Here is a 23247-nt window from a genome sequence, read left to right on the forward strand (position 1 = left end):
AGTTGAGGCCTCACCAGTGCATTATAAAGGTTGAACATAACCTCCTGTCACTTGTACTCCACACATCAAGGCGCTATATAACCTGACATTCTGTTAGCCTTCTTAATGACTTCTAAACACTGTTTGGAAATTGATAGCTTGGAGTCCACTATGACTTCTAAATCCTTCTCATAAGGTGGACTCTCGATTTTCTGACCGCCCATTGTGTATTCAACCCTAATATTTTTACTTCCTATGTGTAATTCTTTACATTTACTGACATTAAATTTCATCTGCCACAAATCTGCTGTCCAAGCCTGTCTGCTATCCAAGTCCTTCTGTGATGATATAACGGATTCCAAATTACCTGCTAATCCACCTATCTTGGTATCATCTGCAAACTTAACCAGCTTGTTCTTTATATTCCTATCTAAATCATTTATATGTATAATAGCAGCAGCCCCAGCACTGTCCCCTGCTGGTCACCACTCTTAACATCGGCCAGTTCTGATGAGGTTCCTCACACCATCACCCTCTGAGCCAATTCTGCAGCCATCAAAAACATCACCCTGAACTGCCACTTCTTTTAGTTTGATGCCCACCCTTTCATGTGGCACCTCATCAAATGTTTTCTGAAAGTCCAGATAAATAACATCATCTGCTCCACTCTGATCGTATCCTTTTGTTGCCTCCTCCTAGAATTCCAGCCTGTTAGTAAAACACGACCTCCCTCTTCTGACCTCATGCTGACTGTTCCTAATAACTCCTGTCCTTGCCATGTGTTGCTCAATCTTATCCTTAATAATTCCTTCCATTAATTTTCCTGTGATGCACGTTAATCTTACTGGCCTATCGTTGCTTGGATCTGCCCTGTCACCCTTTTTATATAATGGGATGATATTTGCCATTTTCCAGTCCATCAGAATCTCTCCAGTGCTCAGTGACTTCCTACAAATATGCATCAAGGGTTTATATCTGTACTCACTAACCTCCTTAAGAACACGAGGATAAATATTATCCGGTCCTGGTGATTTGTTTGATTTCATTTTATTTAATCTAAGCAGCTCTTCTCCCTCTACAATTTCCAAATCCCTCAGTACCTCCTTAGTAGTCCCTGTTACTGCTCTGAGGTTATCCACTTGCTCACTTGTGAACACCTCAGAAAAATGTAAGTTTAGGGCATCTGGTATTTCATTGTCTGTATCTTTTGATTCTCCTTTACTATTCCTGATGCACTTGACCTCCTCCTTAACTGTTCTTTTACTACTAAAATACTGAAAGAACCTCTTAGGGTCGTCTTTCACCTCATCTGCTATATTCCTCTCCAACTGTCTTTTAGCCTCCCTGATCTCCTTCTTAATGGTTGCCCTCATGTTCTCATACGCTCTACGTTTCACTTTGCACTTTTCATATTCCAGTATATTGTTTTGTATCGCACCTTTCAAACCTGACAGTACCAACTTCTTTTCTATAATATTTTCCTGTGTTTTATAAGGCAGATTGTCAGAATGGTAGAAATTCCTCTTTATGCCGTAGTCCTTTTATATTGTGTTATAGAGCGCCTTTCAAGCCCGACAAAAGTCTGTTTTATATGCAGCCTTCTACTGAGCACCTTCATGCTGCCAGTTTCCTTTATCTAGCATTTCATAATATTGTTTGTAGCACCTTTCAATGTTGCTCTTGTCATTTAGATATCACTTTCCTTTGTTTCATGTAGCGCCTTTCCATATTCTCAAGATTACGTCATTCTATATTTCATATATCTTTCTGTATTTTTTGAACAGAACCAGTCAAGACTGTAGGCTGTGTAAGTAATTTTATCTTCTCAATACAACATTTTATAGCGCCTTTCAGCCTAAAGTTAGCCAGGCTATCTTAGAGAGTGTTTTACATTATATAGCGCCTTTTAACACTTCATTTACTGTTATGTAGCACTTTTGAAGACACTCCAGCTTATATCAGTCAGCACAGTATACCTTTGTTTTATGAGATGTCTTTTCAGACCGGTAGAGTTTATACACCCTAGTCAATATCAATTTATATAGCGCCTTTTAAGATTTACAGGGTTATATTTGTGTGGCCAGTTTTGACTCTTCTATAGCAACTTTCATGGTGGACTGGACCAGGTCAGCCAGCCGGTGTTACTCTTTTTATGGTGTAAACTTCTCCTCACATAAGCCAAGCCTGGAAGAGCCGCCATCTTAGCTGGGGAAGACAAAAGAAGGACCCAGACATGTGAAGCCACCAGTTGGGCTTCTAGGGAGTCTCTTCTTTTCATTCCATTTTAGGTCTGGCTGGACCATCTCAATTAGCCCACCTTTACTTTACTGTGTATAAACTGCTGGAAAAGATGAGAGGAACAATTTGAAAACACATCAGATCTCAATGGGAAAAAAATCAAACCCTGCTGGCTATCTCTACTGCTATGGACTGACATGGTGATGTGTTAGGAATGAAAGGATGGGCATGAAAATGATCAACCGACAGAGAGAGGGCTGAATTACAAGACACCCCGGAAATCAAAGGCAAAAAATGATATGGCAGGCAGGCAGGTGAGTCCATTTGGCTGAAATGTCATTGCAGCAACTCCAAATTGTACTCAGTAGTTTGTATGCCATCACCCCTTGCCTGACAACGTCCTAATGAGATGACAGATGGTGTCCTGTGGGATCTCCTCCCAGATCTGGACCAGGGAATCACTGAGCTCCTGGACAGGCTGAGGTGTCGGATGGACCCAAACATAATGTCCCACCCAGAGTTGTTCTGTTGGATTGAGGTCAGGTGAGTGAGCGTGGGTTGTGGGCAGTCACTGGTATCAATTCCTTCATCCTCTCGCCACATGAGGCCGGGAATTGTCGTGCACCAGGAAGAACCCAGGAGCCACTGCACCAGCATAGGGTGTGACAATGGGTCCAAGGATTTCATCCCGATACCTAATGGCAGTCAAGGTGCTATGTCTAGCCTGAAAAGGTCTGTGCGTCCCTCCATGGATATGCCTCCCCAGATATACCATCACTGACCCACCACCAAACTGGTCATGCTGAATGATGTCACAGGCGCCATAATGTTCTCCACGGCTTCTCCAGATCCTTTCACTTCTGTCACATGTGCTCAGGGTGAACCTGCTCTCATCTGTGAAGAGCACAGGGCACCAGTGGCTGGAGCTGCCAATTCTGGTATTCTATGGCAAATGCCAATCGAGCTCCACGGTGCCCATTAGAAGATGCCAGGCCCTCAGGCCACCCTCATGAAGTCTGTTTCTGATTGTTTGATCAGAGACGTTCACACCAGTGGTCTGCCTGCCTGCTGGAGGTCATTTTGTAGGCTCTGGCAGTGCCCATCCTCTTCCTCCTTGCCCACAGGAGCAGTTACCGTTGGGTCCTGCTGATGGGTTAAGGATCTTCTACGAGAGGCCCTGTCCAGCTCTCCTAGAGTCACTGCCTGTCTCCTGGAGTCTCCTCCATGCCCTTGAGACTGTGCTGGGAGATACAGCAGACCTTCTGGCAATGGCCACCCTGGAGAAGTTGGACTACCTGTGCCAGCTCTGTAGGGTCCAGGTGTGGCCTCATGCTACCAGTAGTGACACTGACCATAGCCAAATGAAAAACGAGTGACAAAACCGATGAGGAAGGAAAAATGTCCGTGACCTCCACCTGTTAAACCATTCATTCCTGTTTTGGGGGTCGTCTCATTGTTGCCCCTCTAGAGCACCAAAGCAGCTGAAACTGATGAAGAAGCCCCTCTCTCTGCCACTTCACTGAGCAGATCCATAGTCCACAAGTTTCACTGACTTCATGCTATACTCTCATTAAAAATCGGTCCTTTCATTTTTTAATCAGGATAGTATCTTTCATTTTATACATTGGCATGGCATCAGACAATCGACGCACTCAAGTGTTTGTTATTTAAGGGGAGGCTGGTAAAGGGACTCGCTCACTGAGTCAGCGGTGGGATTGGAGCCCCTGGTGCTGCCAGCCTCTCTCCCAAATGCTATTCCTGTTTGTTTACAGAAGGAACATTCCCGACTGCTCCTTCCCAGCCTCTAGTGCAGGCATTATGGATGTGTTTCCAGCAGGCTTTGCCCTTTCTCATAACTTATCATCTCTTCTGAATGAGTTCCAAGAACAATTTTAGTGTTTGAAAAAAAAATCAATATGAAGTTGTTTTTTTATAGTTCTGTTAGGAATTCTTTTTTTATTGTTACCTAATTTCAGAGGAACAGCGTGTCTGGATCAGCTGTGAGTCAGGCGAAGAAGGAGGAGGAGGAGGAGGAGAGCTGATGGAAAACACTGAATCATCTCTGCAGAAAGAAAGCGCAAAGACATGGCATCACGTCGACCTTGTGCCACCTCGAGTGCACCCAGATGGGAGGCTGCGGTCAGAGTAGCAAAGTGGGTAAGCGATAGTCAGCTGCATGTGCCAGGTGCCATCTGTGAAAGACACTATATAATTCAACATGCAGTATGTATTAAGACATGGCATCACGTCGACCTTGTGCCACCTCGAGTGCACCCAGATGGGAGGCTGCGGTCAGAGTAGCAAAGTGGGTAAGCGATAGTCAGCTGCATGTGCCAGGTGCCATCTGTGAATGCGCTATATAATTCAACATGCAGTATGTATTAAGACATGGCATCACGTAGACCTCCCTCCACCTCGAGCTCACTCAGCTGGAAGGCTGCAATCAGAGTAGCGAATTGGGCAAGCGATAGTCAGCTGCATGTGCCAGGTGCCATATGTGAAAGGCGCTATATAATTCAAGACATGACATCATGCTGACCTTGAGCACACCCTGATGGGAGGTTGCAGTCAGAGTAGTGAAGTGGGCAAGCGATAGCCTGCTACATGTACCAAATGCCGTCTGTGAAAGGCGATATATAATTCAACATACTGTGTATATTAAGACATGGCATCACGTCGACCTCGCTCCACCTCGAGCTCACTCAGCTGGAAGGATGCAGTCAGAGTAGCGAATTGGGCAAGCGATAGTCAGCTGCATGTGCCAGGTGCCATCTGTGAAAGGTGCCATATAAATTCAACATATGAATTAAGACATGGAGTCATGCCAACCTTACATCACCTCAACTCACCTATTTGGGTTACTTGAGTCAGAATAGAAAAATGGGCAAGCAACAGTCATCTGCATGCACCAGATGCCATCTGTGAAAGGTGCTATATAATTCATCATATGTATTAAGATATGGAATCATGAAGACCTCACATCACTTCAGGCTCTCCTATTTGGGAAGGTAGACACAGAAAAGAGAAATCAGCAAACAATAGTCATCTGTCCGTGCCAGGTACAATCTGTAAAAGGCGCTATATAAGTTCAACATGTATATTAAGACATAGGATCACATCACTCTTGCATCTTCTTACGCTCACCCATTTTTGGGGCTGGACATAGAATAGAGAAGTGGGCAAGTGATAGTCATCTGTTGTGCCAGGTGCCATCTGTGAAAGGCGCTATATAATTCAATAAATGTGTTATGACATGGAATCACAACACCTCGAGGTCACCCATTTACAGGGCTGGACTTAATAACAGAGCAATGGGCAGGCGATAGTCATCTGCATACACCGGGTGCCATTTGTTAAAGGCGCTAGATAAATCCAACAAATGGAATTATGTCGACCTCACGTCACTTCAACTCACCTATTTGGGCTACTGGAATCGGAATAGATTAATGGTGTATTAGTGGTAGATTAAGGCGCAATATAAATTCAATTTACTGTATGTACTAATGCACAGGAGCGTTAAAACCTCGCGCGATCCCGAGCTCGCCCATTAAGAGGGTTGCACTCAGAATACTGAAAATCAACCGTATGCGCCAGGTGCAATCTGTGAAAGACGCTATATAAACTGAAGATATTATTGTTTGTTTCCTGCCTTGCGCCTTGTGTTGGCTGGGATTGGCTCCAGCAGTGTATACAAAAATGAGCTACTGGTGATATGGCGTGAGGCTGACACCGTGCTGTCGAAGTCTGGCTGGCATAAAAGGTGGTTTAGTGGCGTACCGAAACATAAAGAAGTTCGACAGACGAAGAGACGACCCCCTTGGTCGCTTACTTGCCCCGTGATATTTTTTGACCTCGCGGAGGACCACCACCTGTCAGTCAGCAGCAGGCCGACTATCGAGAACAGCGTTCTGGGAGGGTAACGAAGAGGCGCGCGTCAGTGGGCGGGACACCAAATTACGTCACGGGTGTACCTCCGCAATCAACCCCCATTTGTGCCGCCTTCTTTTTTTTTTTTACAATTTGGTACTTTATATTCCTTTGCTGAGAAAGTTATCGGCTAGGAACTTCTGACGAGGCTCGTTTTTCTTTTCTCGCCTACTGTCTCGCCGATTAGCGACGTCAGTGTCGGGTATCGTGAAGCCTCGTCGGAATGTCTACACGAACGGCGGTCCCTTTGGCGTTCTGTCTGTTGGTGTTGGTGTTCCAGTGAAGTTTTCGCTGGGAGATCACTGTCAGGTACGGAAGAAGCCATCGGGTGAATTGATTTTTCCCCGGCTACACTTCGAGCGATGCTTTTCAGGTTTTATGATAATAACGGCAACCAACTGCCGATCACAGCAAGAGGTGTAAGTCAGGATCGTGCAAGTCTCGGTAGTGACGCCCTCTAGTGGTCAAACGAAGGGGTTGCCCGTTCATTTGGCAGGAACCTTCCGCGGCCCATCCTACAGTAGTAACCTGAACTCCCCTCACAGAAACACGAGAGCAACAGCAACGCATAGAAATAGCGTTCAGAATGAAAGGCGCTATATTGGACCACAAGCTTACTTATTCAGTCCCCACCATTTGACGTGGCCATAGAGGAGTCTGTTCACCTTCCAGAACTCACATTGTGAAGATACGAAAACGACCATAGTGTACGTGTAGAGCACCTCGAAGAGCTGTTCAGAATGAAAGGTGCTATACCAGGCCACGCCTCCTTTTCCTTTAATCTCCTCCCCTGACTTCCAGCTTGTCCATTGGTGTGTAGCTGCCAGATCTCACCTTACAGAAACATGAAAAGAACAGCATTCTACATGTAAAGCACACCGACATTGGTGTCCAGAATGAAAGGCGCTATATCAGATCTCTAGTTCACTTTTTCAGCCTCCACTACTGACTTTCAGGGTGACCACCAGAGAGTGAATTCACCTGCCCGAGCTCACGTTGTCTAAACATAAAGTAATAAATTAATTTACTTTTAATAGCACAGTACTTGTGAAGCATGCCCTGCGGTGGGCTGGCACCCTGCCCGGGGTTTGTTTCCTGCCTTGCGCCCTGTGCTGGCTGGGATTGGCTCCAGCAGACCCCTGTGACCCTGTAGTTAGGTTATAGCGGGTTGGATGATGGATGGATGTTCAGAATAAAAGGCGCTATATCAGGTCTGAAGCTCACTTTTGCCATGGACTTTCTGGGTGTCCTTCAGAGAATCAGTTGATTTTGAGCTCGCATTATCTAAATATGAAAAGCACTGCATTGTTCCAGTAAGCTATTGACACTGGTGTTCAGAATAAGGGCGGCACGGTGGCGCAGTGGGTAGCGCTGCTGCCTCGCAGTTAGGAGACCCGGTTTCGCTACCCGGGTCCGCCCTGCATGGAGTTTGCATGTTCTCCCCGTGTCTGCGTGGGTTTCCTCCCACAATCCAAAGACATGCAGGTTAGGTGCATTGGCGATTCTAAATTGTCCCTGGTGTGTGATGTGTGTCCTGCGGTGGGCTGGCACTCTGCCCGGGGTTAGTTTTCTGCCTTGTACCCTGTGCTGGCTGGGATTGGCTCCAGCAGACCCCCGTGACTCCCGTGATATAGCGGTTGGATGATGGAGGGATGTTCAGAATGAAAGGCGCTATATCAGGTCTGAAGCTCACTTTCCAGTCTCTGTCACTGGCTTAGTGGGTAGCCATCAGGGAGTCAATTCACTTTGAGCTCACATCACCATAGATAGCCGTGTACGTATAAAACACCATCACACTGGAGCTCAGAATGAGAGGCGCCATATCTGATGTCATTTACTTCTGACTTTATGGGTGAGCCTCAGACCCTCAGTTTGGCTTCCCAAGCTCACGTCCTCTAAATATGAAAACAACAGCATTGTGATTGTAAAGCACCTTAAGAAGGTGTTCAGAATGAAAGGCGCCATAAAAAAACACCACCAGATTATTTATTCACCCTCCACCTCCAATTCCCTTTGTGACCCTCAGTGAGTCACTTCACCTGGCTGAACTCTTTTTATAGAAATAACGATACTACACCTGAGCTAATGTTGGGAGTTAAAGGCGCTATATAGGTCACAAGGACACATATTCATTCTTTACCACTGAACCCCATGTGTGGCTTCTATTTAGTCAACTAGCAAAATACCCGCACTTCGCAGCGGAGAAGTAGTGTGTTAAAGAAGTAAAGAAAAAGAAAAGGAAACATTTTAATAATAACGTAACATGATTGTCAAAGTAATTGTTTTGTGTATTTGGCGGCAGCGTCACAAAGTTGTTTTCGGTAGCTGCATCAGAAAATGTACCACGACGTCTGACACGTCTCCTTTTTACTGTTTTTTCACAGCTTGGATTGCTGTTGTTATAATCGGTTTGAGTCTACATATATATATATATATATATATATATATATATATATATATATATACAGTATATACATATATATATACATATACACATACATACATACATACATATATATATATATACTGTATATATATACACACACACACCTATCTACATCATATATACATACACATACATACAAACATACACACAAATTATATATGTATGTGTGTGTGTGTATATATAATGTAGATAGGTGTGTGTGTGTATATATATTAATATATATATCTATATATATCTATATATATCTATATACATACACATACATACATATATATACACATACATATACTTGTGTGTATGTTTGTATGTGTCTATATGTGTGTGTATAGCTTTGGCCACTGAGTGCAAGGGAAAAATAATAAAATGTAGTCTATAAGTTATTAAACAGTAAAACATTAACGTTTTAAGAAGTACAGGTACATTGAGCACTACTGGAGTGGTTGCGGGTAAACTACATTTTAAAGACTGTGTAACACAACAGGTAAGTAACTAACAGCAGCTAAAATGTATATGGATCATCTCTCGGTAGTAGATCCCTTTTGAAAGCTACACGACGGCTGTGGTATAGAAATTACATTTTCTATGTGAACGTTCAAATTTCTGCCTCTGGTAATGTGCCTTACCAGCATTACCAGCAATTAAAAGAAAATAATTTTTGTGTCCTCTGCAGTGTTAAGAGAAAGGCTTTGGTTGGGGATTAAAGGAAAAAAGGTGTAAAGAAAGGAAACTTGCCTTTTTCTTTAATATAGTATAGAGAGAGGTCTTAGCTGACGATATGAGCGTCGCGGTGGGTCTCGTGTAGACTGGAGAGACGGCCCTGCCATTAACTGTCCGGGATGGCACTGTCGGTCTTCCACTCCTGTGCGTGTCTTCGTAATCTGACCTGACGACCTCATAATCGTATACGTGTAAAAATACGTGTTACAGTTGTCTGGGCTATAGCTCATGGGAAGGGGGGAAAAAAATGAAAAGTGTTTACTTTAACTTAAGGCAGAAGCGCAGTCGGCGTCTCAAAGGCCGGCACTGCTACGCACGCGGCGCCGGCTGCCCGACTTTTGTAGTATTTTTGCAGTGCAGGAAACGACACTTTTTGCAGACATGTTCACGTGAGCAAAACTCTCCGCGCTCTATAGAGGTCTTGCTTTCTCTGCGTACTGCGCTCATAGTCAGTTCACGTGAGCCGTTCGGAGTACATGTATCAAAGCTTCTGAGCTGTGCCTGTGCTATCTCGTGCGATCTCGCGATGTCCACGGCGTTATTTAATGTTAGCTAAGACCCGGCACTTAAAAGCTTCTCGCTACAGCAATTTTAACTCCGTTACAAAGTGATTCAAAGTCTCGTTTATACCTCGTGTCTTCTCATTAAACTTGTGTCTCGTGAATAAAGTATTCGGCGTTTTTCTTCAGCGCTCTTTGGGGGCTCTTCCTTCTTTTCTACATACTGCGGTCATAGTCAGTTCACGGGATTATGTGGGAGGCGTGATGATGTCACACGCAGCTCCGCCCCCCACAGCCATCAGGCTAACGTTCATTACAGTATATGGAGAAAAATAGGTTCCAGTTATGACCATTACGAGTAGAATTTCGAAATGAAACCTGCCCAACTTTTGTAAGTAAGCTGTAAGGAATGAGCCTGCCAAATTTCAGCCTTCTACCTACATGGGACGTTGGAGAATTAGTGATGAGTGAGTGAGTGAGTGAGTGAGGGCTTTGCCTTTTATTAGTATAGATTACTGTAACCTTTTAGACCTGACGTTGTGTACATTTAAAAATAACAGCACAGTCCTTGTAAGGCCCCTTGACACTGGTGTTCCGAATGAAAGGCGCTATATCAGATCATAAAAAGGCTTCCTTAGTCTGCACCACTGACTCCCCTTGTGGCCTCAAGCAAGCCAGTTTAACCTTCCATTGTAGAAATATAGAGGCATTTCATACTAACAGGGTTCACAATGACAGGCACTATATAAAATCACAGTGGGCTGTGACTGTGACGAATTACTTCAAGAACTGGCACCTGCTTTAGAGGGGCGCAGAAGGAATTGTACTGTACTGACAAAGTGCTCTGTAGGTGGCATTCGCTTAATTAAATGAGAAGGTGGCAGGCTCTGTCCCTATGGATGACTCAATGGGCGTCTCTGAGGGCGGACACTTCATGTTTTGATGCAAATGATATGCAAATCATGCTAGTGGTGGTGAAGGTACCGTATATAATTAGTGAGGTTCATCTGCAGGGTCTACCTTTCTAACTGGAGAAGAGCATGTCCTGTAGAGAACTACGAAAGCAAACAGCATCTGCTTAGTACCATCAGATGGCGTTCACTATAAAAGGCACTATATAAAATCACAGTGGGCTGTGACTCTGATGAATTACTTCAAGAACTGGCACCTGCTTTAGAGGGGTGCAGAAGGAATTGTACTGTACTGACAAAGTGCTCTGTAGGTGGCATTCGCTTAATTAAATGAGAAGGTGGCAGGCTCTGTCCCTATGGACGACTCAATGGGCGTCTCTGAGGGCGGACACTTCATGTTTTGATGCAAATGATATGCAAATCATGCTAGTGGTGGTGAAGGTACCGTATATAATTAGTGAAGCTCATCTGCAGGGTCTACCTGACTAACTGGAGAAGAGCATGTCCTGTAGAGAACTACGAAAGCAAACAGCATCTGCTTAGTACCATCAGATGGCGTTCACTATAAAAGGCACTATATAAAATCACAGTGGGCTGTGACTCTGATGAATTACTTCAAGAACTGGCACCTGCTTTAGAGGGGTGCAGAAGGAATTGTACTGTACTGACAAAGTGCTCTGTAGGTGGCATTCGCTTAATTAAATGAGAAGGTGGCAGGCTCTGTCCCTATGGACGACTCAATGGGCGTCTCTGAGGGCGGACACTTCATGTTTTGATGCAAATGATATGCAAATCATGCTAGTGGTGGTGAAGGTACCGTATATAATTAGTGAAGCTCATCTGCAGGGTCTACCTGACTAACTGGAGAAGAGCATGTCCTGTAGAGAACTACGAAAGCAAACAGCATCTGCTTAGTACCATCGGATGGCGTTCGCTATAAAAGGCACTATATAAAATTACAGTGGGCCGTGACTCTGACGAATTACTTCAGGAGCTGGCACCTGCATGAGAGGGGCGCAGAAGGAATTATACTGTACTGACAAAGTGCTCTTTAGGTGGCATTCGCTTAATTAAATGAGAAGGTGGCAGGCTCTGTCCCTATGGACGACTCAATGGGCGTTTCTGAGGGCGGACACTTCATGTTTTGATGCAAATGATATGCAAATCATGCTAGTGGTGGTGAAGGTACTGCATATAACTAGCGAGGCTCATCTGCAGGGTCTACCTGACTAACTGAAGGGCATGTCCTGTAGAGAACTAAGAAAGCAAACAGCATCTGCTTAGTACCATCAGATGGTGTTCACTATAAAAGACACTGTATAAAATTAGAGTTGTGTCCTTTAAATGTACCAGTGGCCCACTACGAGTCTCAGACATACTTATTTGATGTACCTGCATTTGTGATGTAGAATTATGGAGCACTCACACCTAAGGCGCTACGTAAAGTCACAGAGTTGCTTATCCTTGATGCCCCAATGAGAACTGACTTCTGATGTAGAAACAAGGAGCCCTAGTACTCTATGTGGACACCTAATTGTAGCAGAGTACGCTCTGTCAGGCACTAGTGATGAGTTTTGTTTTATAAATTACCCCTAAAATAAGTTTCACATACGATTTCATAATTGAAATAAAATTATTATTATTTGTTTTATTCTGGTGCTGGAAAGCAAAAGGGTCATTCCTCAGTCAAACTGGTGGTCTACTTCTCTAAATACCCTCCAAAGCTGCCCGATCTCCCAGGTCTCCTTCCAATGTGCCTCCTGCACTCTCTGCCTGCACGTTCACACCGCCAGTTCCTCCTCACAGCTCTCATTTGGGCTCAGAGGTAAATCTTGTGGTGCTTTCTTTGTCCACTTTGGAAGCCAGGGTGGCGCCACATCTGCATTTTCCAGGCATAAAAAAAAGGTGCTTTTATTATTTTTTTAAATCAAATTAATACTGTAATGCTGCCACTTCTACTATGAGCTGGCATTCCATCATGCAAGTGCATTGCCAGCTGCAGGGGAGCCTATAAAAATGTCAAGATGTGAAGCAACTCCTATGAGTGAAGCAACAGCAAGAGAAATAGCAAAGAATCCATATTGGCATTCGGTGTGCTGGTGTCAGAAGTGGGATGAGGAAAAGACAAACCGTTCAATTTGACAAAGTATCGTGTGCCATGAAGACCCCACAATGGCCTTGCTGAGCAGTTTCAAAGCCAGGTGGGCCAAAAAAAAATTGTAAACCTGCAAAGTTGCCAATCAATTCCATTTGGTGCAGTTGCTATATTGGTGTCAGAAGTGGGATGAGGATAAGACCTACTACTGATTTATCAAAGCACCGAGGACAGTCTTCCTCTGCTAAATTGTGTGTGTGGTCGTTGGAAGAGCTTCAGGTTCACGGAGCTGGGAAATGTGTGGTAGATGGAGTTGCCCCTGACCCCGAGGTGGGCACTCTGATCGTATCCTTTTGTTGCTTCTTTAGAGAGTTCCAGCATGTTGGTAAAACACAACCTCCTTCTTTTGAGCCCATGCTGACGGAACAGTCAAACTCCTCTTCTTGTCATGTGCTTCTCAATCTTATCCTTAATAATTCCTTCCATTCATTTTCCTGTGATGCATGTTAAGCTTACTGGGCTACGGTCGCTTGGATCTGCCCAGTCACCCATTTTATATAACAGGATAAAATTTGCCAGTTTCCAGTCCTTTGGAATTTCCCCAGTATATGATGACATCCTAAAAATATTTATATCGTAATTGAAGTTGGGTATAACAGAACACTGCGGTGGTCTGACGCCCTGCCTGGGGTTTGTTTCCTGCCTTGCACCCTGTGTTGGCTGGGATTGGCTCCAGCAGACCCCGGTGACTCTGTAGTTAGGATATAGCGGGTTGGATAATGGATGGATGGATATAACAGAACCCCAAAATATGAAAAGTTGGGGACACCGGCGGGATCGTCCCATTTACCTCCTCTCATTGCAAACAAAAGCAGTGTGTGATGGCGCGATCTCGATGTGAATGTCCAAAAAGAAAAGGAAACGAAACAGCTGGGGTAGGCACATCTTTTGGCGGGTCTTCTTGAATGGCCTGGAGCGCCATCTTGTGGACAGGTCAGTACAAATTGGAGACGCCCACTTTCGGAGACTTTACAGGACTCTTAACAGGAAGGGGCGGAGTCACTTGTCCTCATGGGGTGTCTTCTCGAGAGCTGTAGTGGAAGAAGGGAGAAGCCACGGATAGCAACAGGATACATTCTCATCCCGGGGTAGCACGACGGACCTCCGATGGGCCCGGAAAGGCTCTCCTCCGACAACACACACGTGACAACATATTTGAAATTAATCAAAAGGTCTACAATGTGATAAAGATTTGTCTTGGGAAAACGAAAGCACTTTGAAGCCATTTGATTAAATTCCAAGTTTCATTATCTGCTTGGCCAGCCTTCTAATTACGAAACGGTTTGGAATGAAAATCTGTAGCCGCTGTGGACCTCCAGGAGTAATGATGATATGAATTATCAGCAGATTCAATATATAATTTATTATATCTAATAGTGTACAAATTATTTGGTTAGATACTTGCAATGTGATCAGAGGGAACTGGACTCCCCATAGGAGCGATGAATCGATTCCCTTTAATGGGGAGTTGGAAGTTATCGATTCAGTAAAGTTAACTGAAATGGCCGTCACTGATACAAACCCACGGCAACAAAAGCCCCAGCCAGTTCGGGTTTGGGTCCTTAATCTAATCGGGCAGGTCATGGAGATCTAAACCTTCCACCGTGTGCAGCGAGTGGCACTCTGCACTGCCATCTCAATAAATTAGAATATCATTGAAAAGTTCATTTATTTCAGTAAATCAATCCAAACAGTGAAACTCATATCTCTCTATTATAATAAAAAAATCTTGGGAGACAAACTTTTTTTTTCCTGCGACAATCTTTTGAAGAGAGACACTTTCACATCCCGCGAGACGAGACTTTGTGCCAAGAGATTTAACCAGGCAAATAAAAGACAACGAGTAGATGACAAAGTAGAACGTCATAAAGAATTCAAAAACATCGGCGTGATACACAAGCGGAGCAGGTTAGAGATAAAGGACGTACGAAAATTCATACGCCTCAAAAAAATGATAGTAAAGATCGCATTAGCGCAAACAAACGGAAATTATTACTCGGTGAAATAACAGAACAGCGAAAAGAGATTGAAAATATGGACATAGATGATATGACAGAGCTACTACAAGTTTCATTTCAAAGGAACCACAATTCGGTCAGGTTTGTATTGATGATCATTTAATCAGTTTTAACACGAAAAGATGCCGACGAGCGAAGAGAAGAAGTGGGCCGCTAGGGTGGAGAAAAGAAGAGCTGATCAGGAAACAGCAAGCGCATCAACCTCTGAGCAAACGAATGCTAAACGTACAGAGAAAGAGGATGCCATTTCTGCTGCTCTCCATCCAGCCCTCAACCACCTGCACCCAAAGAACTCCTTTGTGCGAATGTTGTTCTTAGATTTTAGTTCAGCATTCAACACAGTCATTCCTCAGCAGCTACTGTAATACAAAAACTCAGCCATTTGGGACTCAAGACCTCTCTCTGCAAATGGGTGTTGGACGTTCTTACAGGAAGGCCACAAAATGTGCGAGTCGGCAATAACACCTCTAAGACCATCACGTTGAGCACAGGGGCCCCACAAGGGCGTGTGCTCAGCCTGCTGCTCTTCACCCTGCTGACCCACGACTGTGTACCAATCTACAGTTCCAATCACGTTGTCAAGTTTGCGGACGATACAACCGTGGTCAGCCTTATCACCAACAATGACGAAGCCAACTACAGCTACGAGGTGAGCCAACTGGTCCAGTGGTGTAAAGACAACAATCTCTTCCTGAACGTGGGAAAGACCAAAGAGAATGTGGTCGATTTCAGGAAAGGTCATTCACAGCACCCCCCCACTGACCATCGATGGTGTAGCTGTGGAAAGGGTGAGTAGCACCAAGTTCCTGGGGATGTGCATCTCAGAGGACCTCTCCTGGTCAGATAGATAGATAGATAGATAGATAGATAGATAGATAGATAGATAGATAGATAGATAGATAGATAGATAGATAGATAGATAGATAGATAGATAGATAGATAGATAGATAGATAGATAGATAGATAGATAGATAGATAGATAGATAGATAGATAGATAGATAGATAAGAAAGACACTATATAATAGATAGATAGATAGATAGATAGATAGATAGATAGATAGATAGATAGATAGATAGATAGATATGAAAGGAACTATATAATAGATAGATAGATAGATAGATAGATAGATAATTAATTTTAAAATGACCTTTATTATGAACATTAACAATATACACAGTCATAAGATAAACAGCCCCAATATTCAAGATAAACAAAAAGTAAATATCAGACAACTACCACTACTCCCCCTTTACACTCCTCCTACTCCGCACATTAATAAGAAAATCAAAACAATTGACAGTTCATTATGATACAAAGACCACCACTGCCCCCTTTACACTCCTCCTACTCCACATAAATAATATAAAAAAAATTAACAATTCATTTTAATACAAAGACCACCACTAATCCTCCTTTACACTCCTCCTACTCCGCACATTAATTAAAGCATATTGTTGAAGCCCACCAATGCTTTTCATTTCCCAGTTGATCACCAGTTTGCCCCCCTCCACAGCACACAGTACCTGTCGTGTCCCCCACATGTCGCTGAACATTTCTAAATTGTTTGTTAGTTTATGGTACATGAATTCAAGTTTTAGTCGACTTTTAATTAAAACTTTGAACAGCAGCAGAGCGTCGGTCCCCATGAGGTTTTCTCTTTATTCCTCCTTGTTTTAGGATTGCCAACTTGGCCTGTCCTAAGAGGAAATTCCCAAGAACAGACTTATTCCTATTTTTTTGATTATAGTTAATACCAAAGATAAAGTTAATTTTTGAGAGACCAAAACCAAAACCACTAAGAATTAAATCCAAGAAAATAAACAAAGGCCTCAGCCGTTCACAGTGAATGAACATATGAAAGATGGTCTCCCTTGTGTCACAGAACGGGCACTGGTCAGTCTCTGAAGCGTTAATTATATTCAGAAATGAGTTTGTGGCCAAGGCCGAGTGCATTATCCTCCACTGCAGATCCCCAAGTCTTTTCTGTAACGGGAGTTTATAAAAGCTCTCCATGAAGGTGTTATGTTCTCTGAGACCTGCAGTTCTTTCCTCCACAAAGTATCTGGCAACCCTTTCAGTTGGTTATAAAATGTCACTTTGACACACAGTTTATAAAGTTCTTTTTTGTTAAACAGTTCAAAGTCTTTCTCGACCAGAGTCCCAAATCTGAGAAGGTGTCCAGGTCTGTCAGTGTGGTCAGTGACGTGTGGTCTTACAATGATGGTGGGTGATGTCATCTCTGCTTCTGGTGTCCCTCACCTGTGAAGTACTCGTCACACAGTGAACTCGCTCCTGACCTCCGCAGTGCTGTTTGTACTTGACTAAGAAAAATGTCAACCAAGCGTACTGATCTGATCCCCAGGACTGTCGCTAGGTGGGCAGGGGTGTGCCAGCACCTCATATTTGTATTAAATAAATGTCTTATTTTTAAAATTCTTTTGTTTAAAAGAATTGATACGAATGAGTCAGAAAATAATAACGACAATCTAAAAGAGGATTCCAGACTAAAGGTTCTTCCAAGAACCAATAAATACTTTCCAGATTTAGCCTGGTCCTCCTGAACTTTCTGTGCCAAACCTGAAGTGCAGATTTATAAAATTCGGCAGGTCAGACCCAACAACGTTGGCAGAATGTAATAAAAATAATGTTCAGCAAAATTTAAATTCCTTACCCCACGAAATAAGGTAAAGGCCAGCTGTCTCCATGGTAGGTGCTCAGGGCCGTATAAGAGCCGATGTAATGCCTGTAACCTAAAGGCCTCCATCTTGCTCACCAAGTCAATGAGTCCCTGACCGCCCTCTTCTACAGGCAGATACAGGACACTGCGCTTTACCCAATGCAGGCCATCCCAAAAGAAATCTAAAAGTATTGCCTGGATGTTCTTGATGACCGATATTGGAGGGTCTATACACTGTAACTTATGCCAGAACATGGAGGCTATTAAGTTATTAATAATGAGGACCCTGCCTCGACAGGAGATCTCCTTTTGAAGATACTTCCATTTCTTCAGTCTGGCTTGAACTTTTTCCGCCCAGTCTGCCCAGTTTTCTTCAGCTACTCCTCCTTGTCCTAAAACACCCCAGGTATCTGAAGACTCTTCTGTTCCACTTAAGGCCACCAGGTAGGCCCGGTGGGTCTCCATCCCTCCAGTTGCCAATTAAAAATGCGGTACTTTTGTCCCAGTTAATTTTTGCCGATGACAGTTTTTCAAATTCATCCAGGCAATGTTTCAGCTCCGTGATGTCTCCAGGATGACAGATGAACACGGTTAAATCATCAGCATACGCGACCACCTTGAGCTGTAAATTCGGGCACTGAGGGATGTTCAGACCTTGAAGGCGGATGCGAATTTGTTGTAGTAGCGGCTCGATGGAGAGCGAGAAGAGCATACCGGACAGAGAGCAACCCTGACGTATCCCTCTGGTGACCTTGAACGGGGCGGTTAGTGTTCCATTGAGTTTCACGACACTAAAAGCGTTGTGATATAAAAGTCCAATGTGTTTAATGAATGAAGGTCCAAAGCCAAAGGCCTTCAGCACTGCTAAAAGGTAATTGTGGTCCACCCTGTCAAACGCCTTCTCCTGATCCAGTGATAAAAGACCAGCATCAAACCCAAAGAGCCTGGCAGCATCAATCACATCCCGAACCAGGAAGATGTTGTCCAGAATACACCTGCTGGGGACACAGTATGTCTGCTCGGGGTTCACGATACTCGCCATGACTCTTCCTAACCGGTTAGCCAGGGCCTTGGAGAAGATTTTGTAATCCGCACACAGCAGGCTTACTGGGCCAGTTCTTTAGCTCCGTGAGGTCTCCTTTCTTTGGGAGTAGTGTGATAACCGCCCTGCGACAGGAAAGGGGCAGTTCACCCACTCGCAGACTTTCACAGAAAACCTCTGCCAGATCAGCCAAGGTGACACCAAAAGCTTTAAAAACTCAACAGGCAAACCGTCAATTCCTGGGACTTCCCAATGTTCAGCCCATTCAACGCTGTGGTCAACTCATCTAGAGAGATCGTAGTTTCCATGAAGTCTTTCTCTCCATCTAGAACCTGAGGTAAGTCCTGGAGAAAAACTGACGACTCTAAATGTACCTCTTCAATGTCTGCAGAAAACAGTCGCTGGTAAAATTGGTGTGCCCAGGATCGAAGGGCTTCAGGCTCCAGCAGGTTTGACCTTTGTCATTTTTAAACAGTTGATGGTCTTACTTTGGCCAATTGTTTTTCCAGTTTAAAAAATTGCGTAGGAGCGTCCATCTGGGTGAGCGACTGCATTCTCGAGCGGACGAGTGCGCCGTTGACTCTCTTGTCTATAAGGTCCATCAATAATTGTTTCTTAGTTTTGAGGGACTCAAAAATGCTGCCGTCAAAGTTATTACATAAAACTGAATGAAGTTCCTCAATATCCTTCTCCAGTTCAGAAATGGCGCATTCACATCCCTGGTGGTGTGCTCGGTGTATTGTTGGCACAATACGCGTATCTCAGTTTTTGAGCAATCCCACCATTGCCTCAGTGAAGAGAAGGTCTTCTTTTTGTATCTCCATTGTGTCCAGAAGATTTGAAACAGTTGATGAAGTGGGGGTCTTTCAGTAGATTATTATTAAAGTGCCAGTAGGATTTAACAGAAGGAGCAGAGAGAAAAGAGATTTGAAGGGAAACAAGACAGTGATCAGATAAACTAGTTGGAAGAATGGAGCAGTTAGCTATGAGGTTCCTGTGATTTTTCTGGATGTAAATTCTGTCAAGTCGAGCCATAGACAGCAGCCCAGCTGAGCTCTTCACCCACGTATACTGCCGGACCCCCGGATAAAAATCCCTCCAAATATCAAGGAGATTATTATTGGTGACCACAGACCTCAGTGATTGGACGGACCCGGTGCGGTTCTAGCCCATTCCTGTCCAGCTGCGCATTTTCTGTGCAGTTAAAGTCGCCCCCAACAAACACCAGCTCATCATTGTCACATGTCCCCAGGACATCATTTAAAACTGAGAAGCAGTGAGTTCTCTCAATCCCTACATTTGGGGCGTACACGTTAATGAACACCCACTTCTTCTCTCCCAGCTGCGCTTCTACCTTCAGCAGCCTCCCCTGGATTAACTCAGTACAAACAACACTGTCAGGTACAAAACTCTTAGAAAATAAGATCGCGACTCCTGCACTGAGATTTGAGCCATGACTAAGATGTGCCAGCCCTGGCCACTCTCTGTGCCAGTCAGACTGATTAGCCTCGTCAGTATGGGTCTCTTGAAGGAAAACCACGTTAATTCTTTTTTGCGCTAAGTGCTCAAATAGCGCCGTTCTTTTTACTAGATCTCTGCAGCCGTTTATATTGAAAGAGCACAGGGAATAGACAGGCATTTTAAAAGAAAATAAGGTGGCGGTCAACAACACTACATTAACCAAAGAAACGGGTAATCGCATTAAAACTGCCATCATGATTGTGCTTCTAGTGAACGTTTCACTTTGCTTATGATATTCTTTAATCGGACTCTCTCTTTGGAGGTCATACCTAATTCAGCAGCCCGCCGCCGCACTTGCTTCGCCGAGCTCAGAAACTGATGGAGATCAGGAAAGTGTTCGACTATACTGACCCCCCGCTTCCCTTCTAAAACTCTAAAAGCGCAAAATGCTTTCTGTGCTGTAAGCCTCGTGTAAGCTCGAGTGAGATGACAGATCAACTCTTATCGACGGGTCAGATTCATTGCCGTCCTCCCCTCCTTCCTCTCTCGCTTTGATTTCAGTGCCGTCTGTCTGCTGCTGATCACTAGCGGCGGCCTCTGCACTTTCAGTCTTAGTGCTCTTCTTGGCGCGCCCACCACTGGTTATTTGTTCTTTTCTTTTTCTGGTTACCGGCTTAACATAACCGTGTTCATCGTTACTGTCTTCAACGAGCATTTCTCCATCGGCCCCCGTCTCATGCGTTGTTTCTTCAGTCAATGCCTGCACAGCCAGCGCGCTCTTCTCCGCCCCCCCTTGAGAAGGCGCATCTCTTGGGCACGTCTCTAGAGCGGCAATACTCTCGGTGGGTGTTTTTTGGAGAAGCGCTGCAGGGTCATCTTTATAATATTCGACCCCTGGTATCACCTTAGCCACCATCTCCTCCTCTTCATGGCTGACTTCAGCCTTCTTGTTCCCATTACTTTTACTAATCTGCCCGGCATTAGCCGCTGCGGCCGTGATCATTTCAGCCCTCAGGTTTTTTCCTAACGCAGGCTCTCCGCTGGACACTTCCAGCTCCCCTGCTTCATGTCCCGGGCCAGCTGTGATACTTTGAACTACAGTAATTTCACTCTGATCTTCAGCCGCTTCATCTGAATCGTAACTCAGATCCTCCATTTCCGAATCACTGATCACCGACTCATTCTCTTCGTTGTCCGAAGTTCTATCACGGGCTCTCTGTGCACACCAGACGGTCCCGGCATATCCGAGCTCTCCGTCATCTCACCCGCTTACACTGACTCGCTTTGTGCCCTGTCTGACCACACTTAAAGCATTTCATTTGTTCCGTAGTGATAAAAACTATATATTCGTAACCCTCTACTTTAAATTTCAAGGCCACATCAAGCTCCTCACGCGAGTTATTTAGTATCATGTACACCTGTCTCCGGAAAGACACGACATGCTTTAAATCCGGTGAGCGGCAGCCAAGCGGTATCATAACCACATCAGATATGACTTCACCATATCTACGAAGTTCATTTAATAAAGCCTCATTTTTCAAAAATGGTGGAACATTTGAAATAATAACTCGTTTAGCAGGAGTCGATAAAGGCAGAACCGGGACTAGCGAGCCGTTTATCACCAGGCCTTCCTGCACTATAGTATGCACCATAGCTTCGTCGCTTAGAAAAACTACAATAGTTTTGTTCATTCGGGATGCTGACTTCACATTCTTACAGCCAACTCTTTTCGCTACCTCAATAACACACGCCTCAACAGAAACCATCGGGTCCACAACCACTTTAATTCCATTTTTCCTTGAAAGATTTTCAAAATTTCGCGGGTTAAGCCCTGGAGGCTTTGCTCGGGACGCGGCCATGGCGGCGAGCCGCAGCCGCGTCCGACTATTACAACAACCACTGACAATAAACTATATACTTTCAAATAAATGGCAAATCAGTAAAAAAATCTTTATACATAAAACTAATAGTAAAGAAAGTTAGAAAAAGAAAAACGAGAAATACTCACAGATACCCAAACGAACGGAGCGAACCTGCGACCAACAACCACGCCCACCCAGACCAGAGTAATCGACAGACAGAGATTCCACAGACAGAAAGGATAGATAGATAGATAGATAGATAGATATGAAAGGCACTATATGATAGATAGATAGATAGATAGATAGATAGATAGATAGATAGATAGATAGATATGAAAGACACTATATAATAGATAGATAGATAGATAGATAGATAGATATGAAAGGCACTATATAATAGATAGATAGATAGATAGATAGATAGATAGATAGATAAGAAAGGAACTATATAATAGATAGATAGATAGATAGATAGATATGAAAGGCACTATATAATAGATAGATAGATAGATAGATAGATAGATAGATAGATAGATAGATAGATAGATAGATACTTTATCAGTCCCAAGGGGAAATTCACATACTCCAGCAGCAGCATACTAATACAAAAAACAATATTAAATTAAAGAATGATAACAATGCAGGTATAACAGACAGTAACTTTGTATAATATTAAAGTTTACCCCCCCAGGGTGGAATTGAAGAGTCGCATAGTGTGGGGTCTCCTCAGTCTGTCTCTGCAGCTGCTCCTCTGTCTGGAGATGATCCTGTTCAGTGGATGCAGTAGATTCTCCATGATTGACAGGAGTCTGCTCAGCGCCCGTCGCTCTGCCAAGGATGTCAAACTGTCTAGCTCCGTGCCTACAATAGAGCCTGCCTTCCTCACCAGTTTGTCCAGGCGTGAGATGTTCCTCTTCTTTATGCTGCCTTCCCAGCACACCACCATATAGAAGAGGGCGCTCGCCACAACCATTTGATAGAACATCTGCAGTATCTTATTGCAGATGTTGAAGGATGCCAGTCTTCTAATGAAGTATAGTCGGCTCTGTCCTCTCTTACACAGAGCATCAGTATTGGCAGTCCAGTCCAGTTTATCATCCAGCTGCACTCCCAGGTATTTATAGGTCTGCACCCTCTGCACATTCACCTCTGATGATCATAGGGTCCATGAGGGGCCTGGTCCTCCTAAAATCCCCCACCAGCTCCTTGGTTTTGCTGGTGTTCAGTTGTAGGTGGTTTGAGTCGCACCATTTAACAAAGTCCTTGATTAGGTTCCTATACTCCTCCTCCTGCCCACTCCTGATGCAGCCCA

General features: G+C 44.1%; 1 protein-coding gene across 1 annotated transcript in view; it reads left to right on the forward strand.

Annotated features, from left to right (window-relative positions):
• Positions 1 to 15687, forward strand: part of irs2b (insulin receptor substrate 2b) — a 55366-nt gene extending 39679 nt beyond the window's left edge. The window contains exon 2 of the mRNA XM_039746467.1: positions 15323 to 15687. Coding sequence (XP_039602401.1) covers positions 15323 to 15687 — 365 coding nt within the window. The remainder of the gene's footprint in view (positions 1 to 15322) is intronic.
• Positions 15688 to 23247: the final 7560 nt, after the last annotated feature.

This window comes from Polypterus senegalus, chromosome 2 (genome assembly GCF_016835505.1).
Source record: "Polypterus senegalus isolate Bchr_013 chromosome 2, ASM1683550v1, whole genome shotgun sequence".
NCBI classification, from domain to species: domain Eukaryota; kingdom Metazoa; phylum Chordata; class Cladistia; order Polypteriformes; family Polypteridae; genus Polypterus; species Polypterus senegalus.